At 51.1% G+C, this 20,571-nt stretch overlaps 1 protein-coding gene across 3 annotated transcripts; it reads right to left on the reverse strand.

Annotated features, from left to right (window-relative positions):
* KRAS (KRAS proto-oncogene, GTPase) lies at nucleotides 1–19,125 on the reverse strand. 3 transcript variants are annotated; one of them, XM_083180828.1, is made up of 7 exons: nucleotides 18,936–19,125; nucleotides 7,200–7,321; nucleotides 6,939–7,117; nucleotides 5,536–5,695; nucleotides 3,507–3,622; nucleotide 3,348; nucleotides 1–2,512 (listed from the first exon to the last, which is right to left on the reverse strand). In XM_083180828.1, exons 2-7 carry the CDS (start codon nucleotides 7,308–7,310, stop codon nucleotides 2,396–2,398), a joined length of 684 nt encoding a protein of 227 aa, XP_083036954.1. In that variant the 5' UTR covers nucleotides 7,311–7,321; nucleotides 18,936–19,125; the 3' UTR covers nucleotides 1–2,395. The 3 variants fall into 3 exon arrangements, with proteins under 3 accessions (XP_083036954.1, XP_083036951.1, XP_083036952.1); XM_083180825.1 differs by lacking the exon at nucleotide 3,348 and having other exon boundaries at nucleotides 3,499–3,622; nucleotides 18,936–19,120; XM_083180826.1 differs by lacking the exons at nucleotide 3,348; nucleotides 3,507–3,622 and having other exon boundaries at nucleotides 18,936–19,112.
* Between the last annotated feature and the right edge of the window lie 1,446 nt (nucleotides 19,126–20,571).

Consider the following 20,571-nt stretch of genomic DNA (forward strand, 5'->3'; position numbering starts at 1 on the left):
AATGTACTGCAGATCTGCACTATATAGTCATTGCTGCCCTGTCTATCCGGGGGTTCTCAGGAGCACACATCGGTATCGCAAGGTAAAAAACCTGTGATCCCGATGCGATTTTGACTATATAGTCACATGCTGGATTGTACCGTGTGTACACACCATAAGAGTGTGGGGGATTATTTTGTTTTTAAAGACTCTGCGTAAGGTTAGATCAAAGCAGGTCAGGCTGTCCCTATATACAACCCCCCCATCCCCCACCCCCGTAGTTGACGCCAAAGTCACTGACAGCCCATTAGCAAGTCATTACAGCTGGTAAAAACCACGGTACTAAAATAGAAACACAAATATTGTATTAGAGTAGTAACCGAACTCACAGCTGGAGGAGCTGGAACTATGGGAGAGTTTCCTACGTGTACCAGGCTGAAAAGCACAGACCTGTTCTGCCACATATACAGGAGTGGGGTCCTGGGGTACACACTGTTCTGCCACATGACTAAAGGTTCCCATACACAGTACAATATTACCGTGTGTTTTGCACTAAATCACATGCGATTTGCGTGCAATGTGATCCAAAGCCAATTCAAAAAGAATGTGCAGCACAAACTTTGTGAACGGTGCGATGTGATGCCCGCGGGAGCGCACATTGTATCGCACAGCAAAAACACACCGTGTATGGGCACCTTAAGCAATAGGTTGCGCTGCAGCCGTTATGAACATTCGCCGTATAAGTTTTCTGTATATTTCAGGATGTAATAATGCAACTTTCACAAACACATTCCCTTCCGCTGTGTACAAGGGTCACCACACCCCCCCGAGACCTCAATAACGCCAACATTAAGGTTCTCTGCTGAAGGCGGAGCTCTGTACCAGAGGGCCCGATATGCGATAAGATTATAGGCGGACCCTGCCTACAATCTTAATGCAGCTCATGATTGCAAAGACTTCGAACATCAGCCCCAACAGTGCCAGGATGACAGAGGGCAGAGAAGGGTTGCCTACTATTAAAATAAGGCGGCCAAATCTCTCACCACCTACGGAGAAATGTTGGCAATGGATGCTGTTAATCTCAGAGGTTTTTAAAAGCGGCAATAATTTACAAAACCTGTATTTGCCTTGTAAACATTGCTGCTTTAAAAAAAAAAATAAAAAAAAATTCAGCATCAGCTGGTATCCCACAACGCCCGCAAACTCAGACCCTGTTACATATGTCACGTAGCATCTACATCAGTGCTAGGTTGGTCTCTGGCTGTGGGGACTTGCAGTTTCGCCAGAGAGCTATTGGCCTACTTATCTATAGCAAGAATAAGTCAGGGCAATAATGAATTACTGCTGGCCACGTTCTCAGCACGACCCACAACAAGCTCCTTGTCCATAGGTGGACATTGTAAGCGGGAGGGACGCCGATTGCTCTACGGAACATTCCCAGATTATTGACCCAATCCAGTCTTACTATGGCCTCTCTATTGCTTTGTGCTAGCACAGACCATGGAAGACACAAGCATGTGCCTCCTATCCACAGCCATGCGCCAACTTATATCAAAGCAAATAGAAACAGACCCGGCTTTCCCCCCAGTGATATTGGGAACCACATGTAAGGATGACCTGCTGGAGAGTATGGCTGATTCTGGCTGCAGCACCACAGGTGGAGAACCAAGTGGTATGCAGCAGGCGGGGTGGGGGAGGGTGGTGCGATGCGGACAGAACACTAACAATCAGTCTCTGCACAGATACACGGAACTGCTGGATCACTATATATATGCTGGAGTTTCTTCTCGCCATCCTCCCATGGCAGAGGTCCAAGGTTGCATACAGAAAAAAGAGGAGGATTTATTCCACTTCGCTCTCCAATAATAAGAGGAATTATACAATGACAAGTCATGCACGAACCACGCAGCGGCTCCAATCACTGTTATAGCACCAACGTGTCACATTGCGGGAACAGGTTACAGAGAAGCTCCGACCAGATCACGGCTCGGCTGCAGGTGCCACATTCAGCTCGGGAAACCCGATGATGCCGCAGCAGTCATGGCGACCGGGAACTTTCCATCTGGCGACTGTTACAGAAACATGGCAGAGATGGACCGCCAAGGAGAGACCCGGAAACGACGGCCGATAGTCGAATCTTTACTCGGTCCATCTCCTAATCATGCAGAGTGTAAAGGGCATGTGCGAGGATGGCCAGCGGTGCGGCGCTAACGGCACGCGTCATGAAACACCATTTGCTACAGACACCGGCTCGGGAAGTCTCACAGGCGCTTCCGTTAGGACACGACGTACTGGCACGAGAGATGGGGTGCAGAGCGTATAAAGCAGTAGCCACAGGTCCATTAAAATAAAAGAGAACAAATGCTAATAATTTAGTGTAATATACAAGAGGATCACGATCCGGGAAGATTTCCATTCACAGAATTAGACACTTGGACTTGGATTTTCTCTTCTTCTTTTTCCCTTCCTTGCTCATCCGCTCTTTGTGCTTTCGGATTTCTCGTACTAATGTGTAAAAGGCGTCATCAACACCCTAGAAAGAGGCAGGAAATGTATATTGTTACATGATATTAACCGACATGCTTTCCTATACTTACGGAACAGGTACGCAAGCTGCAAGTAGCAACCCTGGTGCGCTGTAACCCACAGCAACCCCATATTGACTGATTTCATGAGCAATGTTCTGCACAGAACCAAAAGACAGGTTTCTCTGTGTTCCAATGCCACACAGACAAACCAGGTAATTGGTGGCCAAAACAGATGGCACTTGTGACAGGTGAAAGATACAGACGCAAAGGAAATTCCAATCTAATGCCTCAACACGCTAAGGGACAGCAACTGCACCCCTTGTAATTTTAGGAAAATACTCTGCCTCTCTTATCGTTACAGAGTATGTATGTATGTAAGTATGTATGTATATATGTATGTATGTATGTATGTATGTATAGACCTTTTAAACAAGCATTATAAGTTATGCACAGATTGCCGTTTCCAGATCTCCCGTCAGGTGCACAGGTGCACTTATTACTTACCAACACATTTTAAAGGATCCACAGATGGACCCAAATATTTCACTTGTTAATTTGAGAGGAACCTTGGAAAACATATCCTGTTTGGGGTCCCAACACCCTACACCAAATTATGGCCCTCCAGCTGTTGTAATTTAACAAGTCCCATGATGTCTTGCTATTACGGACTGCTAAACTTATGTCAAGGCATGCTGGGATGTGTAGCTGCAACACAGCTGGAGGGCCACAGTTTGGTCATAGCTGTCCTACACTTTCTAACAAAAGTAGGGTGGAGCAGGGGGTCACTGTCTGTTACCTATCACTGAGCCAGACATGGGCACAGAACCTTAAACAGGAGACCCTACACCACCAGTCCTCAACATGTACCACAGCCCCCACCATCTGCTCAGTTCTCTGCAAGGACACAGCTGGATAATAGGGTCTGACTCCTGGCCACACCAAGAACAGAGTATATAATAACAGGTAAGACGTCCAGCACACGAGAACTTACCCGCTCACATCACAAGACACTTTTTTAGTTTCACACAGCCCGGTGTCTTCTCTTCCTTGCTCATCTTTTTCAATCTGTATTGTCGGATTTCTCTCACCAATGTATAAAAAGCATCCTCCACTCTCTGCATTGCAAAACATAACTCCTTTAACACTTATTTACAGACAAGGGAGGCCAAGAAGGACCCGCGGGGCTCAGCCCAGTGCGTACGGCACTAAATTTTATTCCCGGGCAGGCTGCACTTAATGCTTGGATAATCTGTCCGATAATACAGGCAGTCTATTATGTAGGGAACTAGCAGAAGCTGATGCAATTCACAGTGCACAGAAATTTGTAGTGGCCACAAAAAAAAAAAACCCCAAGAGGAAGTGCAGCAGCTGTACAGCTGGATCTACACCTGTTAAATGGTCAAAGAAGAAATGCAGCGACTGATCACCTCTGTTCTAGACCCCGAAGTATAAGATAGATAAGATCTAGAAGCAACTTTATTAGTTAAACAGCTGTTTTATTAATACAGAACACTTTAAATTGCTCGCTCTTACTTCTGGCACCTACACCTCTTAAATGTAAGACCTATTAACCCCACACATAAAATTTAGGAGTTTTCTGATTCATAGAGATTGGTCAATTTCACAGCGAAAGGTAGATTGTTTTTATCAATGCAGAGAGTAGGATCAGCAGACAGGAGACCGACACCAAGGACCAGAGAGGAGACCGTGCCGTGGTACTTGTAACATGCACTTACATGGAGTCGTTTGGTACGTTATATGGCATGTGGATAAAGGACAGTGTTGGCATAATAACACCACCATTCTTATTTCCACATCCTTGCTGGTGTATAACTGACTATATAACACACCCCACCCCCCCATGTGGTTATCTGTCTGGGGTCTCTCCCGTGTGAACATCACAGCTTGCGCCACCAGGCCCCAATACTGGGAAAGCTGAACACCGCACCAGCGTAGATGTCCAGGGTGCTTCAGCCCCAGGTGGTCTCCCTCTTCTCATGGACAGTAAGTGTTACACTACCAGGCAACAATGGTCACAGCGGAAGGTCACCCTTTAGATTTCCACATGGGGGGGACCCAATGAGGCCAGAGAGGTCTCCCAACCGAGATGGAAGAGTCACCAAATTAATTTGTAAACGGTCTCAGGAATCAAACAAGCAAAGTTCATCGGGTAGAAGAAATCAGGTTTTACAATCACTGGGGAAAAAACAAAATCAAACATGCATGGTATCAGCGCCGGACGCCCAATATGTACTTAACTCACTCACGGTTACATCCATCACATTACCTTTACAAGTGTGCCCCAAAAACCTGTTTTGTTTTTCCTTTGTAAACAGCTAATCACACATACCAGAGTAAGCCAGGAAATCCAGCTTTCGGGACAGGTGGGGCCAGCAAGTAACCTCACCACCGTCCCCTGGTACCAGCTTTGTGATGGGGATTTATGTGATCACCACGCACTGGAACGTGAGGATGCAGGGACAGAATAAACCAATCACAGAAAGCAGCTAGCCTGATGCCAGAATTATAATACATAAGGTTACCCCAGGTCAGTGGATGTTTGACTATTGGGGAAGGTGGAGAGACCAGGACACAGTTGGAGTTTGTAAACACGAACCCATTCCCTCACACACCCCCCCCCCAAAAAAAAGTTTAACACGTGTTGGAAACTAATCTATCGAGTCTCCATCACGAGACACAACGAGAGGATCAAGGCCGAAGACATGTGCTAGTATCTGGGGGTTGTAAAACTTAACAAGTGCTGCGTCAACGAGACCCAACAAGCGAGAGTCTGTCTCCGCACTAGCCCAGAGTAAATCCTCTGTTTAGTCATACCCAAATATCTGCCGCGTTCCACTTTAATGGATTGCCATGGCATACACAGGTCTCCCAACTGTTGGGATGAAGTCACTAACAGAGGAGTCCGGTTGGGCAGGATAATAAAGAGACAAGTAGGATGAGTGACAGTTATGGGCTGTTAATAGAGCCGGTAACTCCCAGCCTATGTCAGTGCTGCTCCGTGCCTCACCTGTCTGGTTTTAGCAGAGGTCTCGATGAACGGGATGCCGTAACTCCTGGCTAGGTCCAGCGCTTGCTTGGTATCTACCGTTCTAGAAGGCAAGTCACATTTATTGCCGACTAACACCATGGGAACGTCCTCGGAATCCTTCACTCGCTTTATTTGTTCTCTGTAAGGAAAGTGGCAATACAGTAACTCAGTCATTGGGGGGGTAAAACATTAAACGGAGACACTAAGGTGTAAGGAAGAAGAATGCGTCCCGGACACACAGCACGTGTTACAGCCAATGCACCTTTATCAATAGCTACCATGCCATAGAGGCGCAGATCCCGGATTATCGGTATGCACAGAACAGGCCTTTGCGGTGTTGCCCGTGGGTCACCTATGCAGCAAAATAGGGAGGGAGAGAGGCCTGTGTTCCCAGAAGCATGAGTGCCCCCATAATTTTGGGGGAGTGGAGAGTCCAGTGCATTACCAAACAGACTTCCTGGTCTCGCAGCCCCTAGTTGAGGATTACCAATGGTCGCGATGTTGGATCACAGCTTGTGACAGCAGCCACAGTGTTGGGATCACAACCCCTCGCTGAGGATTACCGATGGTTACGATATTGGGTCCCAGCTTGTGACAACAGTCACAGCACTGGAATTGCAGCCCCTTGCTGAGGATTACCGAGGGTCGCGATGTTGGATCCCAGCTTGTGTCGATAGTCATAGTGCTAGGATCGCAGCCCCTCGCTGAGGATTACCGATGGTCCGGATGTTGGATCACAGCTTGTGACGATAGTCATAGTGCTGGGATCGCAGCCCCTCGCTGAGGATTACCGATGGTCGCGATATTGGGTCCCAGCTTGTGACGATAGTCATAGTGCTGGGATCACAGCCCCTCGCTGAGGATTACCGATGGTCCGGATGTTGGATCACAGCTTGTGACGATAGTCATAGTGCTAGGATCGCAGCCCCTCGCTGAGGATTACCGATGGTCGCGATGTTGGATCACAGCTACACACAGGATGAGTGAAATCCTCTTGCATGTTACTACTTATAATTGTGCAGGCGGTTCCACATTTCCGTCCATCTTGGAATCAAATCCTGTACTCGTCTATGTGCCCAGCGCAGGAGGAGTAGATATTAGTGCAACAGGTTACTTAGTATCTCCTTTGATAGACATTACAGGACTAGCGGGGGAAACAGCAAGAACCCCCCAGTGGTGGAACGACCATGAACTAGGTCACCGCAATGCCGGGCACAGACCAGACAGGCGGTGAGAACCCGCGTGCATGCTAAACATATGGCGCAAGGTTAAAGAAGGGTTCACCGTTTATCCGATAGTGTTAAATGCTTGTCGCGGCATCCACCTGCATGCGCACGTATTCAGAACACAGCGGACGGAAGAGTCGCACGTGTAATCCTTACCTATAATGGTGAATGTCCTCAAATGATTTAGTGTTATTAATGGCAAACACACACAAGAAGCCCTCTCCAGTCCTCATATACTGGTCTCTCATAGCGCTATACTCTTCTTGTCCTGCAGTGTCCAGGATGTCCAGGAGGCAGGTCTCTCCGTCAATGACCACCTGCTTCCGGTACGAGTCCTGCAGGGAACACACCGGTTAGAGATCGGGAATACACAGACCACCCCAACTGCATGCATGCGGCACCACCGGCAACTCTTACCTCTATGGTAGGATCATACTCGTCTACGAAATGGTTCTGTATCAACTGGATCGTCAAGGCACTCTTCCCCACGCCTCCAGCGCCCACCACCACCAGTTTGTATTCCGTCATTTTCAATAGATCTAGAACCAGTAAAGACAGAAATGTCAATTTAATCCAATTTTAGGACTGGCCATCAGCAAGACCTTTTCTATTAATACACAGACCACCATGTGGGACGGACAACAGGTCATTAATACCAGCCCGAACCTGCACGCTGTCCCACGTGGTAACTGGCCCCCCCACCCAGAACTGGCACCATGCAAGAGATCTAAAAGTAAGGACTCGTTACTCCCGGCTATAAATATATCCTACAAGAAGAACCATGTACACAGCAGAAGCACATAGTACAGACCCCATCCATCCAGCCTAATGTTACCAGCAGCAAACTGCGGAATCACTACAGAATAGATCACACATTCCCTGGGCCACAAACCCCCCTAAAGGTTAGGGTGCAGTCAGAGTAGGACGGGCGTCTTCATGGCTTTTCCACAATGGTTCTCATTTGTAGACTTTCCTGCTTAACCCTTTAAGTGCCAACGTTGCTGTGAGATCCTCAAAATATCTGCAAAAACCCACCAGTGACGCTCACAGCAACGTTTAGTATATAAATACAAATACAGACAAATCAATGAAGTGAAGTTAAATACTGCACCCAACAAAAGAACAGTCGCTGTGAGCGGCGCTGGCATTTTTAGCAGATATTTTGAGGATCTCACAGCAACGTTGGCACTAAAAGGGTTAAGAAGCCATGTGAATTAGGATCGGGAACAGTAAATTATAGCGAGCCATGTCAACAGGGGTACAGTCACCAAATCTGTCCAAGACTCAAGTAGCTCACCAAGTACCCAATACCACGTTACTCACAATTGTACATACGTGCCAACGGAGGGGCACACAGATATACTAACACAATGGGGGAAATATAATAGGAAACTACAAAATCAAACTGGTTTTGCAGTGTAAATGATTGCCGCTTTAAAAAACCTGGAGATGTCTCACCAAATCTCTCATCCTATTACATATTACACAATGCATCTAGAATGATACAAGTCCAAAGCATTGAGGAAGGAAGGCAGTTCTGCGCAGGTCACACACGGACAAGGGGGATCCAGAACTGGAAAGGTCGAATTCCCAGTTATTCATGGGAGGGAGGGAGGGAGGGGGGGGGGGCTGTAATCTGTTTTTAGCATGGAGTAAAGATTAACTTAAACAGCGTAGAACTGTCACCTTGGACTCCTTTTCCACCTGAATCCAGCCAGTGCACAAGACTCCAAAGTCTCCCCTACCTGCTGACAGGCTGCAGCACGTGATCCCAGGAGCTCCGATGGCTGTGCTGGGAGAGAGCTGGGCCACAGAGCTGACAGGCTGCAGCACGTGATCCCAGGAGCTCCGACGGCTGTGCTGGGGGAGAGCTGGGCCAGAGAGCTGACAGGCTGCAGCACGTGATCCCAGGAGCTCCGATGCTTGTGCTGGGAGAGAGCTGGGCCACAGAGCTGACAGGCTGCAGCACGTGATCCCAGGAGCTCCGATGGCTGTGCTGGGAGAGAGCTGGGCCACAGAGCTGACAGGCTGCAGCACGTGATCCCAGGAGCTCCGATGGCTGTACTGGGAGAGAGCTGATCAGTTAGCAGCACGTGATCCGAGGAGCTCCGACGGCTGTGCTGGGGGAGAGCTGGGCCACAGAGCTGACAGGCTGCAGCACGTGATCCCAGGAGCTCCGATGGCTGTGCCGGGGGAGAGCTGGGCCAGAGAGCTGATCAGTTAGCAGCACGTGATCCCAGGAGCTCCGACGGCTGCGCTGGGAGAGAGCTGGGCCAGAGAGCTGATCAGTTAGCAGCACGTGATCCGAGGAGCTCCGACGGCTGTGCTGGGGGAGAGCTGGGCCAGAGAGCTGATCTGTTAGCAGCAATCACACAGGACGGGAGGCTTATTTTGGGCTGACCGATGCCTGGGCGTAGCAGGGTATAATTTAAGTATATGCAGCCATTCATTGCTAAATAAAAATAAATTGCAGCCCAGCTTCTTTTGGATGTTCAGAAATATAACTGAGATACAAAGAGAGGAGGAAATGCCTTACAATGGCCGCACTGTGCCACACGTCGCAACCTTTCATTTGCTCCAAGCGCAGTGCAAGCCTGAGCGCGCCATTTACAGACAGATCGGCTGGCACATAGGTGGTGGGGAGGCTCACCCATAAGCCAATAACTCATGCCAGGCATCAGGTTAGGATGTCACTTACTGCAGCCAGCACTCAAACTACACAGCAACAAGCACGGCTGCCTCATACTTGTCTACCTGACCCTCTCCATGAGGGACACAATGCTCTGCTCCTGGGCTTCCCTGGTAATGTATGATTGCCAGCACCTGTGGTGACACCTTTCTTATCATTACCTAGCTCCCCACAGGTGCTGGCAATCATACATTATCCATACCTCCCAGCATGCCCCTCTCCAGGAGGGACACAATGCTCTGTTCCTGGGCTTCCCTGGTAATGTATGATTGCCAGCACCTGTGGTGACACCTTTCTTATCAGTTACCCAGCTCCCCACAAGTGCTGGCAATCATACATTATCCATACCTCCCAGCATGCACCTCTCCAGGAGGACACAATGCTCTGCTCCTGGGCTTCCCTGGTAATGTAGGATTGCCAGCACCTGTGGTGACACCTTTCTTATCAGTTACCTAGCTCCCCACAGGTGCTGGCAATCCTACATTATTATCCATACCTCCCAGCATGCCCCTCTCCAGGAGGACACAATGCTCTGCTCCTGGGCTTCCCTGGTAATGTATGATTGCCAGCACCTGTGGTGACACCTTTCTTATCAGTTACCTAGCTCCCCACAGGTGCTGGCAATCATACATTATCCATACCTCCCAGCATGCCCCTCTCCATGAGGACACAATGCTCTGCTCCTGGGCTTCCCTGGTAATGTAGGATTGCCAGCACCTGTGGTGACACCTTTCTTATCAGTTACCTGGCTCCCCACAGGTGCTGGCAATCCTACATTATTTATACCTCCCAGCATGCCCCTCTCCAGGAGGACACAATGCTCTGCTCCTGGGCTTCTCTGGTAATGTAGGATTGCCAGCACCTGTGGTGAAACCTTTCTTATCAGTTACCTAGCTCCCCACAGGTGCTGGTAATCATACATTATCCATACCTCCCAGCATGCCCCCTCTCCAGGAGGACACAATGCTCTGCTCCTGGGCTTCCCTGGTAATGTATGATTGCCAGCACCTGTGGTGACACATCTCTTATCAGTTACCTGGCTCCCCACAGGTGCTGACAATCCTACATTATCCATACCTCCCAGCATGCCCCTCTACAGGAGAACACAATGCTCTGCTCCTGGGCTTCTCTGGTAATGTAGGATTGCCAGCACCTGTGGTGACACCTTTCTTATCAGTTACCTAGCTCCCCACAGGTGCTGGTAATCATACATTATCCATACCTCCCAGCATGCCCCTCTCCAGGAGGACACACTGCTCTGCTCCTGGGCTTCCCTGGTAATGTTTGATTGCCAGCACCTGTGGTGACACCTTTCTTATCAGTTACCTAGCTCCCCACAGGTGCTGGCAATCCTACATTACGAGGGAAGCCCAGGAACAGATCATTGTGTACTCTGGAGAGGGGCATGCTGGGAGGTATGGATATTGTAGGATTGCCAGCACCTGTGGGGAGCTAGGTAACTGATAAGAAAGGTGTCACCACAGGTGCTGGCAATCCTACATTACCAGGGAAGCCCAGGAACAGAGCATTGTGTCCTCCTGGAGAGGGGCATGCTGGGAGGTATGGATAATGTATGATTGCTAGCACCTGTGGGGAGCTGGGTAACTGATAAGAAAGGTGGCACCACAGGTGCTGGCAATCATACATTACTAGGAAAACAGAACATCAGGTAGGCAAATATGGGTAGAGAAGCCCATACACGCTCCGTTCTAAGCATCCGTTTGGTACTTTTAAAGTACACATCGTATCGCATGCATTGTGCATGCAATGCGATACGATGTAAAGCTAGTACAAAAAGTATGTGCAGCACCTACTTTTTGTACCGTACGATGAGATGCGCAGGAGCGCGCATCTTAGAGTACAAAACGGACAGGGCAGAACGGAGCGTGTATGGGCACCTTTAGATACAGACTTGGGATTTATTTGTGTGTAATTTGTATGTTCTCTGATTACTCCCAGATTCCAGTCAATAACTGGCTCGTGGTGGAGTAAAACCTTGCTTAAGTATTCTCTGGGAAGTGCCGTACAGTACAACTCAGTCTGTCCTCCGGATTCATTACAACAAGACACTGCGGCACAGAGTGGGGGGGGGGTTTGTAAACAACATTTGTTGTCTAAAGGAACAGCGTGGTGTGTACAATGCACACAGCCATGACAATGTGCTCCCAGGTATTACTTACCGTGTCAGAGGGTTTGTGAAATGGACCGTTGGGGAAATGTAACACTGAGTGGCAGCAAAAGACGCAGTGATGTAATAGTTTTTGGGGCGTGTCTGTCTAACTGCGATTCCATATGCAGCAAACCTGGCGCCAGTGTCTTAATTCCTCTGCGCAGCAATCGGGTTACTCAGAGTGTGTAATAGGAGGATATGCAGCCACCGTTGAGTGTGCACAGTTTCTGGGATCTGCGAGGCGGCTTCACTGCCTCAATACATATCCAGGCGGCTACAGCGTTGGTGTATTCTCACACATCCGTTACGGATGGATCACAGCTGCGAATGCACATTCGAGTCCAGCTCTGAATCAGCCCCACAGGGGAACATTTTAGCTGGCTTTCCCCACTATAGACAGCAAAACAGAATGCACCCCACAGGCTGCTCCACGGACCACCACACAGAACGCACCCCACAGGCTGCTCCACGGACCACCACACAGAACGCACCCCACAGGCTGCTCCACGGACCACCACACAGAACGCACCCCACAGGCTGCTCCACGGACCACCACACAGAACGCACCCCACAGGCTGCTCCACGGACCACCACACAGAACGCACCCCACAGGCTGCTCCACGGACCACCACACAGAACGCACCCCACAGGCTGCTCCACGGACCACCACACAGAACGCACCCCACAGGCTGCTCCACGGACCACCACACAGAACGCACCCCACAGGCTGCTCCACGGACCACCACACAGAACGCACCCCACAGGCTGCTCCACGTACCACCACACAGAACGCACCCCACAGGCTGCTCCACGTACCACCACACAGAACGCACCCCACAGGCTGCTCCACGTACCACCACACAGAACGCACCCCACAGGCTGCTCCACGTACCACCACACAGAACGCACCCCACAGGCTGCTCCACGTACCACCACACAGAACGCACCCCACAGGCTGCTCCACGTACCACCACACAGAACGCACCCCACAGGCTGCTCCACGTACCACCACACAGAACGCACCCCACAGGCTGCTCCACGTACCACCACACAGAACGCACCCCACAGGCTGCTCCACGTACCACCACACAGAACGCACCCCACAGGCTGCTCCACGTACCACCACACAGAACGCACCCCACAGGCTGCTCCACGTACCACCACACAGAACGCACCCCACAGGCTGCTCCACGTACCACCACACAGAACGCACCCCACAGGCTGCTCCACGTACCACCACACAGAACGCACCCCACAGGCTGCTCCACGTACCACCACACAGAACGCACCCCACAGGCTGCTCCACGTACCACCACACAGAACGCACCCCACAGGCTGCTCCACATACCACCACACAGAACGCACCCCACAGGCTGCCTTAGAACACAGCCATGTGGAACGCACCATACAAGCTACTCTGCATACCACCAAACAAAACGCTCCCCACAGAACGCATCATACAGGCTGCGCCGCATACCACCACACAGAATGCATCATACAGGCTGCTCTGCATACCACCACACAGAACGCACAATACAGGCTGCTCTGCATACCACCACACAGAACGCACCATACAGGCTGCGCCGCATACCACCACAAAGGCTGCACTGGATACCATCACAGAGAAAGCACCATACAAGCTGCTCCGCGTACCACCACAAACGCACCATACAGGCCGCACCGCATAGCACCACAGAGAAAGCACCATACAGGCTGCTCCGCGTCCCACCACACAGAACGCACCATACAGGCTGCCCCGGAACACTGCCACACAGAACACCATCCTGCATGTGGATTGCCTACAGCTCACCTACACTGGTCCCTGATAACAGAGCAGGGAAAGGCTGCGTGACTCTGGGAGGATCACATGACCACCGTGTACACAGACGTGCGTAGGCCACACTACCAGATTATGAAGCGTGACGGGGATCAGATGACAAAACACCCACAACAAGGGGATTTTCTGCACAAGTGACACATTGTGGCTCACACATTTCTAGATTCCTTTCCTAGTGCGCTCTCTGTACAGCGCCTGTCGCGCCACAGACTGAAGGACACACGCTCGGAAATACCGCGCAGTTAAGGCAAGAATGCAATTGGCCGGTCTGCACCTTATTTGGCCACAGGACCACGAGAGGCCATGCAGAGTAGCCAGGGTTCCACCAGTAACATGAAGGCTGGTATCAGTCCAGTTGATTCCAACAAGCTTTTCGGGATTTTTTTTTTTTTTTTTACACCGACTTCACCTTCCATGTTGGCGTAAGGTGAGGTTCTAACAGTTTGCGGAGCGCAGTGTTGCACTAAGTGGGGGTCTATGTCGGCAGATGTCCACAAGGACACCGAAAAAACCTGTGAAAGATTTGTGTCTACCTTTCCCGTCAACCATTTCCATATCAATTTCTGCTTGCGTCAAATTTTTGTTAATGTCGACCCAGACACAGTCCACACCTGGCGGTTAAGTAGCAGGGACCAGAATCACACATAAGGGTCTAACAAGAGCAAGAATTTTTGGTGGCCGGCCCGTGTGGCCCCTGAGCTCCCCCCACTAATCCCATCATCCTGCAGCATGTACACGCGGTGTTACAGAATGCTACGCATGCACATAGCCAGGTTCTCCTATGCAATGCCACCATAATAAGGTAACCAGTTACTGAACACGAACGCCTGTGTCCCCGGATTGTCGGGAAATAAGAGGAGTCTCACACAGTCTGCAGCGACTACTAGACGAGACACCTGCAGCTCCTGCTCAGACAGGTGCACAAGGTGTGGTAACCTGTTCCACCAGTGCTCAGGCATTCCGCAGAGCGGAAAGTATGGGAAAGGACAAAGCCTGCTAGCGACCCACAGCCAAGTCACCTGCGACCCGCAGCCAAGGCGGCTGCTAGCGACCCACAGCCAAGGCGATTGCTAGCGACCCACAGCCAAGTCACCTGCGACGGCTAGCGACCCACAGTCAAGTCACCCGCGACTGCTAGCAACCCACAGCCAAGGCGACTGCGACGGCTAGCGTCCCACAGCCAAGTCACCTGCGATGGCTAGCGACCCACAGCCAAGTCACCTGCGACGGCTAGCGACCCACAGCCAAGTCACCTGCGATGGCTAGCGACCCACAGCCAAGGCGACTGCTAGCGACCCACAGCCAAGTCACCTGCGCCTGCTAGCGACCCACAGCCAAGTCACCTGGGACGTAGGAGGTTGCCGGGCCCAGCGGACCGTGGCAGGACGGGAACAGGGCACTGGTCAAGCTCCGGCACATACCGGGAGAGGGTATGGGTGATTGTCGACTCTGAAGGTCAGCATACATTAGGTTGACAGGGCTTAAGTCAACAGAGGTGGAAAGATCAACACTAGTTTTTCATGTTTTTTTTTTTACCCCAATTTCAAGATAGGTCACCCCGGACAACGCATCAGAGTACTGCTGCGCTCACCAGGCTTCGGGCACAGTGCCTCGCTCAGCACACCCATGTATGCTCCCGACACGCCCTAGTGGACGGTAGGGGATGAGATGCCGCCTAATTTGCAAAAAACATGAAAAACTCATGTCAGACTTCTGACCGCCGACCTTCCAAATGTCAAACCAATGATTGTGTCAACCTGTAGTGGTGGACCTAGCAGACGTATACCTGGGAAATGTACCAGACTACTCCCTGTAAAGGTTATTGCTCTCCTAGTAGGGACCAGGATTCCAGGCTTTACACACTGGGAACCGTTACTGGTCACATAGAGCTCTGTGCATCCGGGGAGCCGTTACTGGTCACATAGAGCTCTGTGCATCCGGGGAACCGTTACTGGTCACATAGAGCTCTGTGCATCCGGGAACAGTTACTGGTCACATAGAGCTCTGTGCATCCGGGGAACCGTTACTGGTCACATAGAGCTCTGTGCATCCGGGGAACCGTTACTGGTCACATAGAGCTCTGTGCATCCGGGGAACCGTTACTGGTCACATAGAGCTCTGTGCATCCGGGGAACCGTTACTGGTCACATAGAGCTCTGTGCATCCGGGGAACCGTTACTGGTCACATAGAGCTCTGTGCATCCGGGGAACCGTTACTGGTCACATAGAGCTCTGTGCATCCGGGGAACCGTTACTGGTCACATAGAGCTCTGTGCATCCGGGGAACCGTTACTGGTCACATAGAGCTCTGTGCATCCGGGGAACCGTTACTGGTCACATAGAGCTCTGTGCATCCGGGGAACCGTTACTGGTCACATAGAGCTCTGTGCATCCGGGGAACCGTTACTGGTCACATAGAGCTCTGTGCATCCGGGGAACCGTTACTGGTCACATAGAGCTCTGTGCATCCGGGGAACCGTTACTGGTCACATAGAGCTCTGTGCATCCGGGGAACCGTTACTGGTCACATAGAGCTCTGTGCATCCGGGGAACCGTTACTGGTCACATAGAGCTCTGTGCATCCGGGGAACCGTTACTGGTCACATAGAGCTCTGTGCATCCGGGGAACCGTTACTGGTCACATAGAGCTCTGTGCATCCGGGGAACCGTTACTGGTCACATAGAGCTCTGTGCATCCGGGGAACCGTTACTGGTCACATAGAGCTCTGTGCATCCGGGGAACCGTTACTGGTCACATAGAGCTCTGTGCATCCGGGGAACCGTTACTGGTCACATAGAGCTCTGTGCATCCGGGGAACAGTTACTGGTCACATAGAGCTCTGTGCATCCGGGGAACCGTTACTGGTCATATAGAGCTCTGTGCATCCGGGGAACCGTTACTGGTCACAGAGTTCTGTGCATCCAGGGAACCGTTACTGTTCATATAGAGCTCTGTGCATCCGGGGAACCGTTACTGGTCACACAGAGCTCTGTGCATCCGGGGAACCGTTACTGGTCACAGAGCTCTGTGCATCCGGGGAACCGTTACTGGTCACATAGAGCTCTGTGCATCCGGGGAGCCGTTACTGGTCACATAGAGCTCTGTGCATCCGGTCACCCGAGGCCGCACTAATCACAGCTCATACAGAAACGTTACCACAGGCTGATGGATCTGCTATGGCTAATCTATGCTGGCCCACAGCAATCCAGCACCAGCCCACGAACTGCTGTTAGCACCAGCAGAAATCCGCTTGAGAAGCCCCGATATATCGCCATCGGCTGTGCTGCAGGACTGATCCGATATGCCACGAGTACACCACTGCCGATGTATTACAGATATACAGTAGTAACCGTTCCAAGGAGCAGATGATAGTCAGTGTGTACCTGGCTTTAGCAGGTACACCCTAGTGTATCCAACATCAGTGGCTGCAAACTCCCAGCCCTATGTGCACATCACCAACACAGACGGGCAGTATAATATATATGATCTAAGTACGGAGAGCGACGGATACATATTGTATCATACCTTAATGTTACACTTCGTACAGGTTCCCAAATCCAGCGTTACACAACAGGAGTCTTTGACCAGAGATATCCAGTAATAAACCCGTAGTAAAAGGTCCAATATCAGCTGCATATCTACTGGTGTTCATACTGATTATGGCTTCATAAACACGCATGTACCTACTGACTTCACTGCAATGCAATGTGACTAGGATGCATGCTGTCATTGTGGTGATTAATCTGATATGCAACACTCATATCAATGTGCGGCTGAGTCTTTATACTAAATGCTACGACGCCTCTGCTGAATTCTTCAGCGTTGCATATGGCAGCAATAAGGAACTAATTTTGGAGGCAAGCCACCCGCTCTTGCCACAACTGCACCTCCAATACGAGCCTGACCCTGGAGTATATTATACAGTACTAATAAGCACCAGGCCGGGGCCTGTGTCCTCCACCACTGAGTAGTTCCAGCAGCCATTCTGAGTGAGCTTACTCAATTGTCAGATGGACGCAGCACTCCGACCTGTGATACCAGCAGGAGTCCGGTCATCAGCTTAGCACCTGCTCACATCGCTGGACACTAATTGCATCCATCTGTGAATCACCCGCCATGGACACAGAAGATATCGCCTACGTTCTGCTTATGATAAATAACAGTGATCGGCAAACCTGCCATTCCCTCACAATGGTCAGGGGGCTGTAAGTAACATCTAGCCCCCCCCCCAGCGGTGAGTCTCACACCTTAGTCTGCAGCGCAGAGAAGACATCGCCACATCTGCCAGACCACCGCAGGAGTTCAGGGACTGAGCCGCTGTTGCATGGGTGCACACTGGAGCGACCACTAATTGGAATTTACTGACTATTTCCCTTGAGCTCAGAAAAAGCGAGATGGAGCGTACACTCGCTGCAATCTTAACTGAGCGATCACATGGTTTGGTCGCACGCGATCGTCGCTCCTGTACACACACTAGAACCACCATCATGCCACTCTGTTCTAGGGAGTGGCACAAAGGGGACATCAAGTCAGTATTGTTTGCCGTCCGATATGTCATATATACTGAGTAGGCGATGAGCACCATATCAACCCGGTCGTCGCCATGGAGAGCGGCACATCAACCTGGTCGTCGCCATGGAGAGTGGCACATCAACCTGGTCGTCGCCATGGAGAGCGCATACACACAGAGCAACGCAGGCGATTGGTTCTGGCCGATATTAATCTGGGCGTACTTAGCGTTAACAGAACTCACCTTCGGCCCCCAACTTTTCAAAGGACCCCATTACTCCTAACCTAGACAGTAAGCTTAAAGAAAATATAGACAACCAACGCGTATAACATATGTAAGCATCACATGCACAAACAGATGCAGAGACAATGCAGGTATGGTGGGGTGCAAGTGAGGGCCACATGTGACCCCAGGCCTGCACTGACCCAAGCACAGCTGAGAAGGACAACAGCCAGCCAGAGCTTTCCACCATACAGCGGCTATGGGAACGCAGCGCAGACCACAGGTAAGGAAGGGATGATAGATACATTCACGCAGGACCCCATAGGCTGCATACAGGGGAGGTTGCCCCAGCAGCACCCTGCACAGGGAGGACGGGAGCCCGGACCGGGGGAGGTACAGCAGCCGCAGCACAGGGGCAATGGGAGCCCGGAACGGTGGAGGATGCACAGCCCCCTACAGAGGGACGATAGGGGCCTGGACCAGGGAAAATACAGCAGCCGCAGCGCAGGGGTGATGAGAGCCCGGACCGGTGGAGGTGCAGCGGCCCCCTACACAGGATGATAGGGGCCCGGACCGGGAAAGGTGCAGCGGCCCCCTACACAGGATGATAGGGGCCCGGGCCGGGAAAGGTGCAGCAGCGCAGGGGCGATAGGGGCCGCAGTGAGAGGAGGCAGGTCCCCCACACACACTGCAGCACAGTCAGGGAGGATCCCCGGTCACTCACCAGTTCAGCAGGCGGATCACGGCTGCATGTCTGTGCCGGGCCCGGGAGGGAGGATCTGGAGAAGCAGCGGCTGGAGCACCAGGCCGGACTAGCAGCGGCCGGAGACTGTCCCAGCAACAGGAGCGCCAGGCCGGACTAGCAGCAGCCGGAGACTCCCAGGGGCTCTTTAAATACGATCTATAAATATTACAGCCGCTCCGCCTGACGTCACCGCCGAGCGGCTCATTCCATTGGCCGGGGGGTGGGGTCTCAGCATGGTAGTACACGCCCAGCGCCGCAAGACGCCTCCTTTCGGCACGCCCTGGTCCCGGCGGGAGCGCGCACGCAAGGCGGGAGCGGGAAAGCTCGTCACAGTCAGTCACACTTCTCTGAAGGAATCACCGCAGATGGCTGTCTAGCTGTGTGCCTGGACTAGGGGTGGCCATCGGTGCGTTCACAATCGATGGTAGCCATCGATGACGGAACTGTCAGTGACCTTTGTTGATGGTCGCCACCTGTGGAATGTGATTTTTTAAACCATCGCAATGGCCTTCCCTGTTCTTTCAATGAACGGCCCATGGGCCAATAACAGCTGTAGGCACAGGTCGCGTGTGTCAGGGACGAAGCTATGCTCCAACGTGTACAAAAACAATTGGTTTGTGCCATTGATGGAAGGGACCCATCTGGTTCTCTCCCATTGATGGTAAGAGCATTCATCATCAGACATGGACCATCGATTATTGTGACCCTTTCCCTACTGTGGGGAGGTCGCCTCATTCCCAGTTGCTGGGGACGAGTCAGGGCCCTCCTGTTATGGGGCACCCTACCCATACATTCAACAATGGGTTTGATGTGTAATGTGTTAGTCCAGGGACTACCATCGATGGTGCCATTGTTATTAGACCATAGATGGTTTGCCCATACTTGTCTACTTTTCTGAATTGATTGGGACGCCCCCAAAAATCAGGATACTGGGACAAAGGTGACCACAAGAATGGATGGAAATCCAGGTAATCTACCTTCATCCTATGCAACATCAGTGCTTGCTATCGATGGAAAAAACCCGCAATGGGCACAACCATCAGCGGCTGATGACTATCCTGAATGCAATTGCAAACTTCTGTTACAGTTATCTCTGCAAACCCAGCGCAAATCCAGAGAAAAGGGGATTTTTGTAAGAACTTACCATTTGAATCCCTTTCTCTGAGTCCATCCTGGTGACACAGCTCAACCATAGGATGTAGTAAGGTATGAAGGAGTCAAGCACCTATGCTATGTTATTTGAGAGGCAGGCTCCTCCCTCACTGCATCCCAGAAACTTCAGTTCAAACTTCAAAAAGCCCAATAGGATACTATACTCAGTACACCACCTTAACATATTAATATACACAATCAAAAAATTAACCGTATAATCATGAAAATGTAACATATAACAGTATAACACTTACTGAGTGTAAAGGGAGGGATCTCTGTGTCACCAGGATGGACTCAGAGAAAGGCATTTGAACAGTAAGTTCTTACAAAAATCCCCTTTTCTCTATCGTCCTTCCTGGTGACACAGCTCAACCATGGGACGTTCAAGAGCCGGTCCTTTGGGAGGGTACAGTCAGGTCCGCAGCACATAGAACTGCTCGCCCAAATGAAGCGTCCTCCGACA

This window comes from Crinia signifera, chromosome 4 (assembly GCF_055691185.1).
Source record: "Crinia signifera chromosome 4, ASM5569118v1, whole genome shotgun sequence".
NCBI classification, from domain to species: Eukaryota; Metazoa; Chordata; class Amphibia; order Anura; family Myobatrachidae; genus Crinia; species Crinia signifera.